The sequence below is a fragment of the Neltuma alba genome, unplaced genomic scaffold (assembly GCF_004799145.2).
Source record: "Neltuma alba isolate B1F8T4 unplaced genomic scaffold, ASM479914v2 tig00006114_pilon, whole genome shotgun sequence".
In the NCBI taxonomy this organism is placed as follows: domain Eukaryota; kingdom Viridiplantae; phylum Streptophyta; class Magnoliopsida; order Fabales; family Fabaceae; genus Neltuma; species Neltuma alba.
In genome coordinates this window covers 22,800-41,531 of record NW_021634358.1, presented here as the reverse complement: position 1 = coordinate 41,531, position 18,732 = coordinate 22,800, and the positions used below count along the sequence as shown (strand labels likewise).

At 37.3% G+C, this 18,732-nt stretch overlaps 3 protein-coding genes across 3 annotated transcripts; 1 reads left to right on the top strand and 2 right to left on the bottom strand.

The window, feature by feature from the left end:
* Positions 1 to 7,405: 7,405 nt before the first annotated feature.
* On the bottom strand, positions 7,406 to 8,056 carry LOC114749686 (uncharacterized). The gene has a single exon (XM_028938231.1). The coding sequence runs from the start codon at positions 8,054 to 8,056 to the stop codon at positions 7,406 to 7,408; it is 651 nt and encodes a 216-aa protein (XP_028794064.1).
* A 5,437-nt stretch (positions 8,057 to 13,493) lies between these two features.
* LOC114749685 (acidic leucine-rich nuclear phosphoprotein 32-related protein-like) lies at positions 13,494 to 14,466 on the top strand. Its single transcript, XM_028938230.1, has 2 exons — positions 13,494 to 14,263; positions 14,424 to 14,466. Exons 1-2 carry the CDS (start codon positions 13,494 to 13,496, stop codon positions 14,464 to 14,466), a joined length of 813 nt encoding a protein of 270 aa, XP_028794063.1.
* Positions 14,467 to 16,693: 2,227 nt separating this feature from the next.
* LOC114749684 (uncharacterized) lies at positions 16,694 to 17,134 on the bottom strand. Its single transcript, XM_028938229.1, has one exon. The coding sequence runs from the start codon at positions 17,132 to 17,134 to the stop codon at positions 16,694 to 16,696; it is 441 nt and encodes a 146-aa protein (XP_028794062.1).
* Between the last annotated feature and the right edge of the window lie 1,598 nt (positions 17,135 to 18,732).

The following is an 18,732-nucleotide window of genomic DNA, read 5'->3' as shown; positions in this document are numbered from 1 at the left end:
TTTTATAATCAGGAAAAAGTAGATAATCTCTAAAATTTCTTTCAGGTTCTGCGCAAACTTAAAAATGATCCATCCTTATGTAATTTAAAAGATTTCAAAAAGTCATCAATTATTACCGATATAATATTTTAACACATAAGTAATGAAGCCATTTCTTTCCAGATGGATTGTGACTACAGAAGGGTGATATATAAAATATAAATATGACTTTAATACACACAAGAGACAGAATGTGACTTACAAGTCAAGCACATGAATATATTCCCTATTTTCAAAGACCTTTTTTTCCCCCTCTCTTTGAGGTCTTCTCACTTACATTTATTTCGGGTAACCTCTAGCTATAGCTTAACAAACTTGACCTCAAAATAAAGTAGTGATTAAAAAGAAAATCAGAAAAAAAAAATTGCTGGAAAATCCTTAGGTAAAGGAAGATAATATTATCATACTAATATATATATATATGTATATGTATATGTATATGAACCACATGTGGAGAAGTTGTTTTGATCGAAATGGTGCATGACTTTGAGGTCTACTCACAAGTCAAGCATTCCATGTGCTTGCAAATATTAGGTGTGGTTGATATGATACATCCAGTTAATTAAAGTCTCTTGATTTTTGGCATATATGTTTGTGAAGAGAGTACGGACAATATGTCCACACATGCTTCTTCCCATTAGTAACATTTTTTTGAAGGTACTCTGTATATGGCCTACAAGACTAACCATAAATGAAAGAATGTAATGAAAATGAAAATATGGTATAATAAGTGAGATCATACTCTCTAAAAGGACATTAACGTAGCTTATGGGATAACTAGAAATTTTTCCCCGTATGATACACAGATTAACATATTTGATTAGATTTAAAATTGATAAATTGCATTATCTATTGTAGCTCAAGATTTACTTTTTATAGGAGCATGATTTTTTATTCCTTCAAATAGAGCTTAATTAGAGATGCAAAATTCAGGAAGAATGGATGAAAATTTAAAATTATTTATTTATTTCTCTATTTAAGCCTCCAATTCACATACTATTTAATTATGATACTCCACATTTAATGCCATATATTCAAAATCCAACTAAGATATTATTCAAATTCAAAAATTAATTAATAATTGACATTTGAGCCTCCAATTGAAATTTCATTTATTTATAATGTTTTTTATTTAATTCAATATATTCAAATTTCAATCAATATGTTATTCAAATCTTATTAATTAAATATGTTCGGATCCAATAATATCATACCCAATCCATTTTCAAATAAATCGGGTATTATAATTTTTTAAGAATATAATTGATAGTTGATGATGACTCTATGACCCATCAAACACAATGATAATAAAAATATGGTCCTTAATTAATGTGAACAAACTATTTATAAGATCAAAGCTTTTTCTCATTATTAACGTGATTTACTTTCTATTTCATTGCATCAACTTCTTTTGGGGATTTGAAAAGTCTAACATGCCTATTTCTAGTGAGTGCTCTGTAAATAAATATTATTTCACCATTAATGAGTGTGTCAATAAGGGGGAAAATAGAAAACAAATCATTTAATATTATTCAAAAGGGTCCTTAGTTATTGATAAGTTGTACACCCAAAAAAAAAAAAAGATGCACCTGTGGAAAAAGATTGCCTCTGAATCTTACACACTGTTTGGTTGGAAAGTTTTTGAGGGAAGGGGAGGGAAGGAGAGGGGAAAGAAATCGTGTTTGGCTTAATGGAGGGGAGGGGAGGGAAAAAATGTTATCTTTTAGTGCTCCCCTCCCCTCCTTCCGCTCCATCCAAATTTGGGATTTTTTGGGGAGGAGAAAATTATGTATGATCTCCTTTGTTATGCATGTTGGTTTTGAATTTTCTTCTTTTCAGTAATATATGTTTTATTTTTACTTTTATCTTCATTTTTTTTTTACTTCTTTTTAGCCTCTACATTATCATCTACTAATTACGGATTTTTTGAATTATTCCTCTTCTTAAAGAATATGTTTTTTTTGCTCTTTGCTTTTTTTTTTTTTTTTTAGCCTCTACTATTACTCTACGGATTTTTTACTCCCAAAGATTCTTTTTTTTTTGGCATATTTTCTTTCTTTATTCATCACTTCCAACGCTCTTTGCATTAATCTTCCCCATCTTTTCCTCGCCTGATCCCAACCTCATTGATCTTATCATTATTATTAGCAATTTTATTCATTTATTCTGTATAAAAACTATTATTTATTGGTTATATGAGTTAAAGTCGTTAAGATTTATTAAAATGATATTATCAATTACCAAATTCGTTGATATGTGTGTTCATATATACCTAATTAATTTAATTAATTTTTTTTACACAAAACTCTGTGTGTATTCTAATTAAGCATGTGAGGTTGCGCATGTTATATAATTAAGTATGGAATAGTTTAAAACTTGTAGCATAAATTTATTTATAATTTAATAATATTGCTAAAGATATAATATTTTTTATCAACATTTTTTTATATATGATTATTATAATCTATTTGTTGTATATCAAGGTATCTGTTTTTTTATATTCACATATTAGAAAATAATAATAATGATATAAATATCGCAATAAAATAATAAAAAAGTTTAAATAAAAAGATAAGGATATATTTGCCAACTTATAATTAGCTTTCATCCCTTCTCCTTCTAAACCAAATAAGAAATCTCGCATCCCCTCTCTTTCCTTCCAACCCAACTACACTCATAACCTCTCTCTTCTCTTCTCCCTCTCCTCTTTATTCACCTCACCTCACCTCCCCTCCGTTCCATTAAACAAATTTCAAATACCTTTCATTTAAGCAATAAATTTTAAAAGGGAAATTTTTAGCAAAGCTAGATCTAGAAGTTACCGAATTGAGTTTTTATATTAGATAAGAGAACAACTCAAGTGAAGATCATTTTGTAATAAATTTATATTTTATTTTTCTTATATTAAATTTCTGGTGTAGATAGTAGATTATAAATTTAATTAGTGTTGTGGCTTTTGAAATAAACATACAAATACATAAGCTGTTTCGTATGAAATGGAGTGTGATTTTGAGGTCTACTCATAAGTCAAGCACTACATAGACAATACTTCCATCCATGCTTCTTCCCACAAGTAACGTTAACATTCTGTTAGAGGTACTCCATATATGGCCTGCAAGACTGACCATAGATAAAATAATACAATGAAAAATGAAAATATGGTCTAAGAAGTGAAATTACAGGAACAAAGGTTCCTTTCATCACTAATGTTTTTTATGGGCTTACGTCTGTATGACTAATACAGTATGATCTTTGATGTGATAATTGACTACTTACAGGGTTAAAGCTTCTCGTGGTGCACGTAATTTTCTATCTATTTTTTAATATGATATTTTATGTAACTTACTTTTGGGGACAACTTAATGTTGAGCCCGATAAAAAAGTGAAACATTTAAAACTGAATTTTGGATTCCATTGGTACTCCGTAGAACACACAGTGGGATTATTAAAACCTATTAAAAATTTCTAATTTTTTAATTTAAATTTTAGCAATTCCTTAAATTCTTTAAAGGTAGGTATTCTTTAAATTCTTAGAACATGGTTTCCTGGCATTTTCTACAATTTAGATTGCGTTATGTATTGTCTTTTTTCTACGCAACATTTTCATACGTCAAATAAAATAATGTAATGTTGAATTCATATTCATCCAGTGAGTTTCTCTATATTACCGGATATTTGGTATGAGGAAAATGGAGAGGAAGGAAGAGGAGGAAAAAATTTTATGAGCTCAATTTTAAAAATTGAAAAAAATGGGATTATAAAATTTCAATAAAGAAAAGATGTAAAATAAAAAATAATAAAAATTAATTAAAAGCTTTTAATCTTATTTCTTCAATTTTTTTAATTGGAGTTCTTCGAAATTTTTTCTCTCCTCTATTTCTCTCACGCCAAACGGACAGAGAGATTGAATTGAGTGTTGCTGTGAATATGAAATTAAGACTACTATGCAATTTTCTGCTTTTCAACTCGACGAGTATGCTCTTTGGCCAAAAAAAAAACTCTATAGGTATGCGCACCTTTGTTTTTTTCTTTTTTAAGTTACTTATCGCATACTTCCTTAATTAATTTGATCTTTATTCTATTTTTTGGTCAATCAAGATAATTTGATGTTTATTCATGTGCCCATAATTTGACATATATCTTTCTTCTTTCTAAACTTAATTATCACAAAAAATAATATTGATTTGAAAAAACGAACGAATATTTTTTTTTTGTAGACAGGGGGGCCCACAACCTAGAAAAAATAAAAGGAAATTACAAGGAAGGCAAGACCGACAAGAACTCAACCAGCATCATGCCATCTACTTCCTATCTAATCCTTTTTGAACACCTCTTGCACTATAGGTGGGGGCTTTGAAAAAAGACGTCTTTCCTCATACCCATCCCACCTTGCACTCCATTTCGCCATCACATTAGCGTAACCATTATTAGTTCTCTGAGTATGCGAGATCCAAATCCTTGCACAACGATCTACGGCATCTCTAACCATTCTAGTGTGTGCATCAATTGGTTCATCCTCCTTCATCTTTGCTCAAAGCCTTCACCAAGCTCTCAGAATCAACTTCCAGGTGAATTCTCTGGTAGCCTTTCTCTAGCGCCAACTGTAGCCCTAGGAAAGCTCCCCAACACTCTGCTTCATAAGCTATACACAACCTAATCCCTTGCGAAAACCAACAATCCATTCTCCCTCATGATCTCGCAGCACACCACCGCAGCCAGCACGGCCAGGGACTCCTCTACTCGATCCATCCGAGTTAATCTTCACCCAAACTATCTCTGACACTCTCCACTCATTCTCATCAGCATCTATATGACACCCCCTCTTCTCTTTATTAGCCTTCGCCACTCTAAACACCTCCATAGCAAAGGATCAGATCTGCCAAGGATTCGCCTCTTCCATCCTCTGCTCAAAGATTCGAAGATTTCGTCATTTCCATAAGCTCCAGCAAGCGACTCAAAAAGCACACCCAAGGTACACCACTGCACAACTCTTTACTTTTTAGATTTCTACAAGCCATTCTTTGGTACTGCTGTTGAAAAATCCTGGCTTGATTTTGTTGTTCAAACCAAACCACAGTCTTGTAGCTAGCTCACATCCCTAACCACATGGATTGAAGTTTCACTTTGCACACATTCCACATTCATTTGCTACCCCCATCTCTTGTTTCTTAGATTATTTGTGTGAAGGCTATTGTTAGCCAAGATCCAGAGAAAATTTTTGATCCGTTCTAGCCCTTTCCACTTCCAAATCAAATCCCAAATCTTCTCTTTCTCCCCCAGTCGACAATCTCTGAGTAATCTGTAACCACTACGAACACTATAGCACTTATTACTATCATTCCCCTAAAAAATGGGATCTTCCTTATCCCCTCGTCGGTGGCCTAAGGGCTTGAAGCCTCATACAGGCTTGATCGGAGAGTAGTTCTTTTAGTAGAGACCAATCCCAGGAACCATCATCTTTAACTAGGTCAGCTACCACCCAATTCAACTTCTCTTCCTCTATTTCATAGCGTCGCTCATTTAGTAACACAACGCCCTTTCCTGCCCATTCATCCCTCCAGAAATTCACATTCTCTCTTGACTCTACACCCCACCAGATCCCATCATTAAGTTTTTCCACACACTTCCAATATCTTTCCAGACAGAAGAAGCATTTCGTTGCACCTTAACAGTACTGCTAAAGGCCTTCCCTTTTATACTTATACCTGAGAACGTCAACCCAGAGTCCACTTCCCTCATTCCTTAATCTCCACACCAGCTTCATCAAACAAGCCTCATTCATATGCTGCAAGCTTAGGACCCCCAAACCAACTCTGTCTTTGGGTTTTTGGACAGTTTCCCATTTGATTAGATGCAATTTCCTCTCTTCCATTGACTGTCCCCAAATAAATGACCTTTGGGTCCTTTCAATACTGCTAATGATCTGCGTAGGAATCTTCATCACCATCATAGAATACAGGGGGATAGCACTAATAATAGATTTTGCCAGTGTGACCCTACCTGCCATACTTACCACATTGACCTTCCAACCTCCCAATCTTCATTTCACCTTCTCTACCAATCCCCCAAAACTTTTGGTCTTACCCCTTTCATAATAAGTAGGAACTCTAAGGTGAACTCCCAAATCATCAGTCACCCTAAAACCTGCCTCTTGGGACCAAACTTTCTTGTTATCATTAGAGACATTTTTAGAAAACAATATGGCAGACTTAGCAGAGTTGACCTTTTGTCCAGAAGCCTCACCAAACCTTCTCAAATAGTCTTTAACTACTTTAATCTGCTGTAGTGTTGCCTCCCCAAAAAGAAGAACGCCATCAGCAAACATTAAGTGTGTAACACTTGGTCCCCTTCTTCCAATACAGATAGCTTTCCAATCCCCCTTCCTCTCTGCTTCTTGGATAATATGAGTCAAACGTTCCATTACTAGAACAAACACATAAGGGGACAAGGGATCCCCTTGTCTAATTCCTCTTGAGGGCCAAAATGCCTCAGTCTTTTCTCTATTCCAAAGTAGGCGTGTTCCTACAGACTTAATACATCTCATTAACAGATCACGATACTTCTCCTTCATCCCCCTTTCCTCCAAAACTTCCTGGATAAAGTCCCATCTCACATGGTCATAAGCCTTCTCTAAATTCATTTTTATAGCAAAGAAACCCTTTTGACCTCGCATAAATCTCATAGAATGCAGTAGTAACTCATGAGTTACAATAATATTGCCCTAGATGTGACAACTAGGCATGAAACTTACTTGATTTGGAGCTACAAGCCTCCCCAAAATTCCTTTAAGCCTTTTAACCAGGATGTTTGAGATACACTTATATAACACATTGCATAGAGCAATGGGTCTCAGCTGCTTCATATTCTCAGGCTGATCAACTTTAGGAATCAGGACAATCAAAGTATCATTCACTTCCTTTATCTCTAGCTCTCCATTCCATAGTTTCTTAATGGAAGTCACCACCTCTTCCTCAACCACATGCCACTCCTTTTGAAAGAAAACCGCTAGAAAACTATCTGACCCCGGTGCTTTAAAAGCCCCAATAGAAAACATCGCCTCCCTTATCTCCTCCAAATTCACTGGCCGTTCCAATTGATCCCAACTCATTTCACTAATTCTAGGGTAAGACACCCCTACTTCAAGCTTCCCTCTTGTCCCCTTATCCCTAAAGAGGTTCCTATAGAACTCCAGAGCCAAACTTTTCAACTCTTCTTGACTCTCAATCCATTCCCTATTCTCATCTTTAAGCATGGCAATTTTATTTCTCCTTCTTCTTACAACAGTCCTTAGATGGTAATATCTAGTGTTACGGTCACCATCATTAATCCAATGGGTTCTGGACTTCTGAAACCAAAGCAAGTCCTCCTATCTCAAAACATCTCTAAGCTCCCCTTGTATCTCCTGTTCTAGTTTACACAAATGCATATAATGTCTATCAGACGCAACAATCTGTTTCTGAACTCCTTCCAATCTCGCAAGAAGTCTTGTCTTTTTTGAGTGAACATTCAGAAACACCTCTTTGTCCCCCTTGCTAAGTGTTCTCTGCAAATTCACAAGTCTGTCTGTAGCCACTCCTTCTCTTCCCCAACCTTCCTTGACTTTGTTTTGAAAAGAATCATGCATAAACCAGGCTGCCTTAAAGCAAAAAGGATGCTCTCCTCTTCTTTCATACCTTTCCATGCTCAATAGAATAGGGTGATGATCCAAACAACCCAATCTTGCCAAAACTTTAACAATCACCTCCGAAAACTTAATTTTCCAATCAGCACTGCAAAAACCCCTATCAAGGCGCTCATACACCCTTTGGTAACCATGAATAAGGGGTCCTTTCCAAGTGAATCTGTTACCACAAGATGCTACTTCAAAGAAACCACATTTGTTAATTCTATCTTCAAAAGTATCACATCTTCTATAATTGATAGGAGCTCCCCCCTTCTTCTCATGAGCTCCTCTAATATCATTGAAATCTCCCAACACCACCCAATGCCCATTACACTCCTTTGCTATTCTCTCCATATTCCTCTAGAAATCTTCTTTCTCTCTGTCTCTTGGAGCCACATAAGCAAAGACAATATGCCATGGCTCCTCTCCATCAAACTGGATTCGAAACAATCCATAGTGCTATCTCTTTTCTAAACACGTTAGGCTGACCCTTGACTTGTTCCTGGCCACCCAAATTCCCCCTGCAAATCCCACCTCCTTAATGGCTTCCACATTTATAAACCCTAAACTTTGAAAGAAATTTTGGGCATTTCTCGCAGGTGCTCTAGTTTCCATGATACTGACAATTTCTGGTTTCTTCATCTTAATCATCATTCTTAGATCCCTCTTCACCTCCTTTCCTCCAGCACCTCTGCAATTCCAAGCTAGAACATTTTTGTTCATATTCATTAAGAAGAAAATAAAAGTTTAATCAACCCACATCTCAGCACTCTCCTCCACTGCCTCTATAAACAACTTATCATTATCTCTTTCTTTATCCGGCGGCTTCCCCCCTTCTTTGTCTATCTAAGCCTCCTTGCTCTCAAACCTACCTTCTCTAAGGCTTATCACATTCGGATCTAGTTCTCTTAAATAACCCCTCTCTTGCTTCTCCTTCTCACCTTGAGGGGCTTCCCTCACTTCATCCCCTTGTGTGTTACCTTCCTTTTCACTCTTATTTAACTGCCTATTTCTTACCAATACCGTGTTCACAGGAACAATTTCCCTTTCACGATTGTTACTCTTCCACTCCTCAGCCACTTCTTCCCACATTCTATTATCAACTATTCTATTCTTTCTCTTTCCCTCAATAGAAATCGAGGAAACAACCAGACTTCTATCATTTCCCACTACTTTCTCGATCCTGTCCAGCTCCTTAACCTCCAACCCATTAAATCTGGATTGCCCAGCTCCAACCCCCCTGAAGAGACAAAACCTCTTCTCTCCATTCCTGCTCTCCTTGGCCCCCTCCTTTTCTGGACTAAAGTCCCTTCTCCATAAAGGCTCCCGGATCTGTCCTACCTTTCACATTCCTCCATATCCTCATTCGTCTTACTTGTTTCCTCCACTTTGTCTGCACAATCCTTCTCACTGTGCCCATACATGCCACAATGATAGCATAGGGAATATAAACCTTCATATTTAACATTAAACACCTTCCTCCAATAAGAAACTGAGGAAGTAGAGGTTTAGACAGATCTACCTGCCCTCTAATTCTTGCAAATTTCCCTCGAGTCTGCATTAGTGTAGTTGAGTCCACCTTGACTATTTTGCCTATTTGATCACCAATTGCTTGCAACACAATCTCCTCATAACATTCTAGGGGCAGATCTGAGAGTTTAACCCATACCAGTACCTCTTCTAGCACCTCTGTCAGCTGGTTAAAATTGCCTCTCCACTCCCTTACAGTCAAGTAGTGATCAGTAATAAGCTAAGGGCCCCCACTCAAGGCTCTATGGTAATCCTCCCAATTTGTGAAATTTACCACAAAGAAATCATTCCTTAGATCCACCACTGAAACCGTTCCCTGTTTGCCCCATAGATTCTGCAGCTTTAGCTCCATCGATCGTAAGCTAAGTCTCCACCCAAGGAGCTTGACAATTAGATTTTTAGCAAATGGCTTCCTAAGTTTCTTCTGCCCCTGAAAACACCAATTCAGGAATCTTCATATTCCCCTTTAAATGATGCACAATCATAATGCTAAGGTCATCTAAGCCTTCTTCCTCCATCCGATCCGTCTCTGATTCCCCCTTACTCTCACCCTTCAATTTATTAGCATAAGAGACAACATAACCATTTTGCTCCTGAATCCTAAGCTCCGCACCTTCTCTCATCTTCTTCTTTGTTCTTTGCAACAGGTCCGATTCATCCGCGGCATGACGTTCACGGAGCATTGGAAAGTCCGCCAAGGTCAGAGCACAGGAGTTCGCCATTCTTTTCACCTAAAAGTAATTACGTCGCCCCTTAAAATGAATGAATATTTTTAAACATATGATTTCATACTTGACTAGCTAATTTTTACATTGATTTCATATTTTATACTCCCCTAATCCTATTTATAAGAAATTTCTAGCATATTTCACATAGACTAAGAAAAACCTTAAATAACATTAACTCTATTAAAACATAATAACTTTTCAATTTTACTCCTATTTAATATATGTTCCTTTTTTAAAAAAATAATTTTCTACAATATAATAAATTAATAACAAAATAGTACATTCATGCTAAAAATTTAATGAATTGACTTATAAATAGAACTAAGAAAAACATTCTCTCCCTGTCTTATAAATAGGGCCAGAGGAGTATTTAGTAAGGAAAAAAAAGTAAATAATCTCTAAAATTTCCTTCAGGTTTTGCTTAAACTTAAAAATGAACGACCATACTCATATAATTTAAAGGATTCCAAAAAGTTATTGATTATTACCAATATAAAAATTTAACGCACAAGTAAATGAAGTTGTTTCTTGTCAAATGGATAGTAAGTCAAAAAGGGTGATAAATAAAATACAAATTTGAATTTAAAGGCCAATATTTTCCTTGTTTTCATTTTTTGAGGACTTATTATATATTTGTTGACGCTTTGACGTCTTCTCACTTGCATTTTTTTGGGGTAATCTCTAGCTGTTATCTAACAGACTTGACCCGTAATAAAGTAATGATAACAAAAAAAATTAGAAAACAATTGCTGAAAAATTCTTTGGGTCTACTCACAAGTCAAGCACCCCATGTGATCCATCCAGTTAATTAAAGTCTCTTGACTTTTGAGTAGTAACGTTCTTTAGAAGGTACTCTCTATATGCATCCATACAAGACTAAAAGTAAATGAAGTAATGCAATGGAAATGAAAATGTGGTATAATAAGTGAAAGGGAAAATGACACATAAAGAAACCTGAAATTATGAAATACCAAAATGGGAAGCTAAGCAAATGTATTACTAGATAGGGAAGTGTTGCCTAATTTGGGATTATGCAAATGTTGTGCAATTACTAAAAAACCCTTGTGGCAGTCAGAGTTTGAAAGCAGAGAGAGAAAGGCGCCAACTGCCACTTGTGTACTGTGACTCGTGCTTCCCGGTTTCTCGCTTCCACCATCTCTATTGTTGCCCTAAAAATGCCGGCAAGTTGGATAGTTGATGACCCTGAAATAGTATGTGTGTAAGAGAGCAGAGGAGTTTGAAGTGGAAGGGTGTGCTATTTGAAGGGTGAACGTGGTCGTGTCTGTGTGATTGTGCGAAAGGAGGAAGGGTGGCACGTGGTGATTCACCATTGCAGTTAACAAGCATCAGCGGAATTTGACTGAGGTAAGTTTAGGCATTTAAGTTTCGTGCTGTGGTCGACGTTTCTAGGTGAGTGGGGGAAGCAATGATTAGGCAATATTTAGATATGACGCGATGAAGTTTGTGAATGACAGGAACAGTGATTAAGGGTTTAAGCTGAGTCTGTGTGGCATGCTATTTGTTTATTATAATGAAGTTGAGAACTATGAGGTTAAGGAAAAATGGGTTTTCAAATCAGTAGGAAAATTATCTGATTGAGTGGAAAGATTATATGAAAGAATTGGAAATAACAATAACATACTGGTAAATGACTATGAAGGAACCTGAAATGACCATATGCATAGTATTGACCTTGCTGTCTGATTGACTGGAAAGATTATATGAAGGAAGTGGAAATGACAATAACATACTAGTAAATGACTATGGAGGAACATGAAATGACCATATTCATAGTAATGACCTTACTGTCTAATTGACTGGAAAGATTATATCAACAAACTAGAAATGACAATAACATACTGGTACATGACAATGAATTAATTGGAAACGACCACATGCATAGTAATGACCTTACTGTCAGTCTGTAATGGCTATATTGGTAATGACAATAAATTAATTGGAAACGACCATATTCATAGTAGCATCCTTACTGTCAGTCTGTAATGGCCATATTGGTAATGACAATAAATTAATTGGAAACGACCATATTCATAGTAACATCCTTACTGTCAGTGTGTAATGGCCATATTGTAAATGACAATGAAGGAACTGGAAATGACCATAACATACCTGGAAAGAACTAGATATTTAGTATATGTATAACAATTATGACATAATGATCATACATTAATGACTTTGCAGAACTATATGAGATGGTGTTGGAAGAAGGGGAAGGGTCTGCAAGCAAAGGAGTATACAGTAGGCTTGTGTTGTTTAGAAGGGAGTATATGGCAAAATGAGGGGAGAAATGTAAAAATGCAAGAGAAGAAAAAATTGAAGTGGGGAAGGAATGGAGGGCCCTGAGTGAGGAAGAGAAAGATAGGTATAATGAGAGGGCAAAGAAAACGAAGCCAGAGAAAGGTGAGAAGAAGAAGTATGATGTTCCCTTGTACACCCGGTGCTCATTGCCCAGATTTCTATCATTGGCTGAGTATGTGAAGAAGAATAGGTGGTTAAGGCAGAAAGTTGAGAGGATGGGATTTGGGAACTTGCTTAATGTGAATGTGAAGCAACTTCCATGTAATCTACTTGTGTCATTGTTGAGATGCTATGACCCACCAATGCATTTTTGACCATTAGGGGGCAAGGGCAAGCAATTGAAGCAAAAGATGCTCATGAGTTACTAGGTGTTGGGGAGGAAGTGAAATCTGATGTTAGTGAGGATGACCCGGCATACAAGAGGTTAAAGGACACTTATTGGAAGGCTCCATTTACCCAGATACTGAAGAGGATATTATCTGGGAAAGAAAACAACAATTTTGAGTTCCTATTTATGCTTTATACAGTCAGAGCTTTTTGGTTTGCTGAAAGTGATGCATCACATGATGGATGGGTTTGGGAAATATGATTGGTCAACATATATAATCAAGAACCTGTGGAAGGAAATGGGAGACTTTGTGAAGATGACGAAGAAGAAGAAAGGAACCTGCAATGTTGGAGGGTGTCTCTATTTGTTGCTGGTAAGTCAATATTTTGACCAGTCACTATATTTTTGTTTTATGTTATTGTTGCAGAAGTGTGACCTATCTTTATTTCATTTTGCAGTTGTATTTTGCTGAGCGTTTCCCACTGGAATTGCTTGTTCATCGCGGTTTAACAAGCCCCATTGAATATTAGACTAAGGAGAAGATAAAGGAGAGGGTGGAGAAAGAGAGAGGTAGCAGCATAGGAATACTGCATGGAAGCAGTGGCAGCGAGGTTTATTCAGCAGGACATGAGGACAGTCCAATTCTGCAGTCTTTAGATCCGGTATGTTAGAATTTAGAAAATATACGTGACCTGAGTTTAAGTAAGTCTATTAGCAAGGTTGATACTTGAGATGACAAGACTTTATTTACAAATGACCAGTGAGATACTGGCATTCGATAACAGTGATCAACTTTTTTGATATCTTCATTTACTGTGTATGCAGGCATTGAAGGAGTTAAGGGCTTATTTTTGTTAAAAAGCTTGAAGAAAGCCAGAGGACATTAATGAAGGGTCTTGATGATGAGCTACTCAAAGTGCATATTGGATTGAACACCAAAGTTAAGGGGAAGGGGAATGAGAATGCCACTACTAAAGAAGGGGTTGAAACAGTTGGTGATGCAGGTGGTAACAATGCTGAAGAAGCTGATGATGTTGACCAAGTGGTGGAGGAGATTGCAAGAGAGGTTGGAGTGGGAAGCAGAGATGAGGAACTTGATGAGGATGAAACTAGCACAGGAGATGATGAGAAGGATGAGGATGAAGAAGAACATGACCTTCATGACAGGGAAGTCAGTGATGATTACATGGTTGAGGAGGTGGAAGATGAGGGTGACCGTGATGGTCGTGGAGGTGATGATGATGACGATGACGATGAGGAGGAAGATGACCATGATGCTAGGGAAGGAGCTCATGTGGTTCATGAGGAGGAAGATGACCATGATGACATGGAAGTCAGTCATGATTATGTGGTTGATGATAAGGAGGTTCGGGATTCAGATGATGAGGGTGAGGAAGATACACATGTACTGATAATGACCCCTACCAATGTTCCTTTACTGTTGGATCATGAATGGGTGAGCAGTGACAGTGGGGAGGAAGGAGGGCCTGAAAAATTGACCCAGTTTAGGAGGTCAACAAGGGCAAAGAGTGCCACAATTAAATCTCCATGGATGGAGTTCAAGGCAGCTCCGAGAATGAAGAGGCCAAAGGACAAAAGGGATATTTTTTTCACTTTAATATCCCGTAGACCCAAGGGAGAGGAAGAGGGGAACATGTAAGTATATCCCTTGCTAGCCTTTTGGTTTTAAATGACACGGTGTGTACTAATAATGACAACAATAGAATTGAAAATGACAATAAATTACATGGGGATGACAAGTGATGATGTCCCCAACACCATACTTTCTGTCACTAACATTTAACAATGTTTGCAGGACTGTCATCAAAATGTTTGATGAAGATATAGACCAACAATAGCTGTTTTCCCTGGGTGGAGTGAACAGAATAAATAACAGGGTATTTTAGAATGCTCTGTGTCTGTACCCATGCTTATGTTTGATAATGTTTGGTGAGATTATTGTATCAGAATGATGTTTTCACTTGTCTTCTGTAGGTACTTAATTTGGTGTGCAAGGCAGTGATGGAGGACATGGAGGCAGAGTTGGGACCAGGGAAGAGACGCATTTTCGATGTGGATTTCATGGTGAGATTGCATAATTCCGAATACAAATACCAATGACAGCAATTGAATTGGAAATGACTTGTTCTCTGTTGATGGATTAACAATTTCATGTCATACAGAACATGATGGCACATGATCCAACCTGGGAAGCCTGAAAATATAAGAAGCTCTTTCTTCCTGAGTTCCTTAGCTACAACTTAGCTGAATGTGATTCCATAATTGGTCCGGCTCTTGTTGGCCAACATTGGTTTTGCATTGCCATTCAGCCCAGCACATTGGATTTCCACATATTAGACTCTATGAGTGACCATTTCGGAACTAAGGACAGAACGAAGAAGAAGAAGGTTGTCATCAAAGACCCAGTGGAAATGGCTGTGGATGACTGTGTAAGAAAAAACTCATTGTCTTGACCCTAGTTTTTGAACTTGTAAAATCATTAAACTTTCTATGTTGATCCTGAATCTTTTTTCAGAGGATGAGGTTCAATATTATATTAGACTTGGTCAAGCCAGGATTGGTTGGGAAAAAGCCAATGTCTCCCATGAAATTTGTAAACGTTCCTCAACAGAATAACCTGTCAGTTTTGTCAAATTCGAATTCTGTGTGGTAAATGAACATGTCAGAGGTGTTAACTAACTGTGTTGATATTGTTGTGTCCACAGGAGGGATTGTGGGGTGTACTGCATGATGTGGCTGAGAAGATGGGAACCTGGTGTGACCCTTACCTACACAGAGGAAGAAGTTACTAGCTTTCGTCGTGACCTGACATGGTGGTTGGGGAATCATGAACAGAATGAAAAACGTGACGAGGCATTGGCTCTTATTCAACAACCACAACCAACCAAGAGCAGAAAGTCCAAGAAAAGGCATTTGTCTTAGGTGTCTTGATGTTAGGCTCATAATTCACTTGTCCTCTATTAGATTGCTGTATGTAATGTGCATTGTACGCTGACCGAAAATTTACTGTGTATACTTATGGTTAACAGAGATTGGTGTCCATAAATTTATGAATGTTGAGATCCATGATGCCAATTTATTCCCCAGTGACATGAATGAATCTGAGTTTAACCACACCAAAACAGATGATGACAACAACCCCATTGGATATGTGCTATTGGCTTCCATTTCTTGTTTAGGTCACTCAATTTTACTTCAATATATCCTGTTGGTATCCAACAAAAAATAACACCAACTGATTCGAATATGACAACGATAATATTGTCCATAACCTAATATGATTATATAACATCAATTTAACATCAACTGTCAGCTTATGCTGATAGCATCACTGCTAATGACCAGAACAAATTTTAAAATGACACCAACTGATTCGAATATGACAACGATAATATTGTCCATAACCTGATCCGATTATATAACATCAGTTTAACATCAACTGTCAGCTTATGCTGATAGCATCACTGCCAATAACCAAAACAAATTTTAAAATGACAACTAGTGGTCCGAATATGACAATGATAATATTGTCCATAACCTGATCTGATTATATAACATCAGTTTAACATCAACAGTCAGCTTATGCTGATAGCATCACTGCTAATGACCAGAACAAATTTTAAAATGACACCAACTGATTCGAATATGACAACGATAATATTGTCCATAACCTGATCCGATTATATAACATCAACTGTCAGCTTATGCTGATAGCATCACTACCAATGACCAGAATAAATTTTAAAATAACAACAAGTGGTCTGAATATGACAACGATAATTATAAGCATAACCTGATCTGATTATATAACATCAGTTTAACATTAGTTTAACATCAATGAAATTTCTATCACCTTACTTACAAAAAAATATCTCTACCTAGCTCCTAACTACAACCCCAGTCCCAAAAAAGTTGACAACGGCAGAGCATACAACTATGTACACAAAAAAATAACCCATCCCCACTGTACTCGAAACTTCATGATGGGTTAGGATTTCTGCAACTCCTCCTTGTGTGTCCAGGTTGGTGGCATCTTCCATATTGGTATATCCATTTGTTCTAGAACTATGATTCATCCTTGTTTACTTTTAGCCTTCCTGGTGGTCGAGATGTGATGGGAGGTAGCAAGAAAACTTGCTCACTGACATTTCCTATCCTATAGTAGTCATTTGGGTGAGGCATGTCTATTGTTACCACAGGAATCATAGTGCGAGCATAAATCTTTTCTTGTGATGACTTTTTATAGCAATTATCAACATAATCATAAACATTGCCGTGCACAATCTTGATGGCAGCACAAGCATGGGAACAAGGGATCCCCGTCATTTGCCAAGATCTGCAACTGCATTGGTGTAGTCCAAGATCAACCCGATAGTCTCCACATGATGTTGTCACCTTCACTCTTCCCCCGCCATAATTTTCAGCATACATATGGTCAGACCCGGCCACCATATGCTGCATCTTACTCTCTATATTTGGACCAACGCAATTCTTCCATTTGGTCATAGCCACATTGGAGGCATGCAGCTTTCTTACAACATTCTCTCGGTGCTCATAGATCAATTAGGGTACAATATGCTTTCTCTCATTGACCATCTATGCATTAAATGATTCTGCTATATTACTTGTAATATTGTCCCATCTTTTATATGGGAACCTGCTTTTAGCCCACCTATCTACATCCCCATGACGAATAAGCCAATCAAATAGCCTTGGAGAAAAGGCTCTCATGTCATCCATTGCTGCCTCAAATTTCTCATCCGTCCTTGTATATGCAATTTTATCCAATAAATGTAATGCATCCTCCTTTGATCGGCCATTTGTCCTTGTTTGCCCCTTATTTATTTTCATCACTTCTGAACTAAAATTCTCCTTGATGTGTCTGTAACAAAAGGCATGTCTTTGACCCCCAAAGATTGATGCCACTCCTCCAATGATAGCATTGTATTGATCTGATACAATCATTACTTCCACAGAACCCAGGATTTTTTTTTATCATATAGAAAAACCATGTCTAGTCATCTAGTGTTTCTCCCTTAACAATTGCAATTGCAAATGGCAGCAGCTCATTATCTGCATCATAAGCTGAAGCTGACAACATTGTCCCCTTGTATGGTCCGCTTAAGTGAGTTCCATCAACATACATAATATGCCTCGCGCCACCCAAAAAATCCTCAATGCATGACCTGTAGGCAATGAAAACACGCTCAAACTGGTTCCCAATAGCAGTCCATTCAGCCACGGTTTTTTCATCTGTTTCCTTTAGCCTTTCCCATACCTATGGTATGAGCATGTATGATTGTTCAGGCCTGCCATATATGTCTTCCAATGACTTCTCTTTTGCTCTATAAGCCTGTTTATATGTTAGATCAATCCCATACTCTCATTTCAACTTCTTCCTTATCTCAGAAGTGCACTTGTCTGCATGATCCCTGATCTCATCAATTATTATTGATGAGTTCAAACTAGCTCTTCCACTATGCTTCACGTCCAAGCTATCTTGGGCAGAATGAACATGCCAGTTTATAAATGTCGTCACTCGTAGGACATCACAACTCTTCCCTACATGATTTGCACATAGCTTCCATAGACAACCCTCAACTTTACACCTCACTGACATGAACTCCTTGCTACTCCTCACATACTTGGGCACAAACTTGTGTGCAAGTGCAAACTTGTATGCAGACACCCGAAATACTTCTGCACTAGGAAAATGTTGACCCACCCCTATGAAAAGTCCCCTCCATTTCATGTGAACCATCTCACTACCATCTATATCTTCAACTCCGATGGATGTATCCACATTGGGGGGCCCACTTCCTCCATCATTGTCACATTCACCAGCATTTTCTTCATTGAGCCAGCCATAATCATAACACAAACTAATAGGAGACTCATCCAGTTTCGTTTGCTGTGACATGTCCATGACTCTTTCTGTTCTGCATTCACAATGACAAGACTCGTTAACACAAATGACAAGATAAAATTCATAAATGACAACAAATAGTTAGGACAAACTTCTACTTACATTTATGCATTGTCCCTTGGTTGGGGATCCCTATGCCCTTTTTTGGCCACATACACATGACCGTTGTTCCCATTGT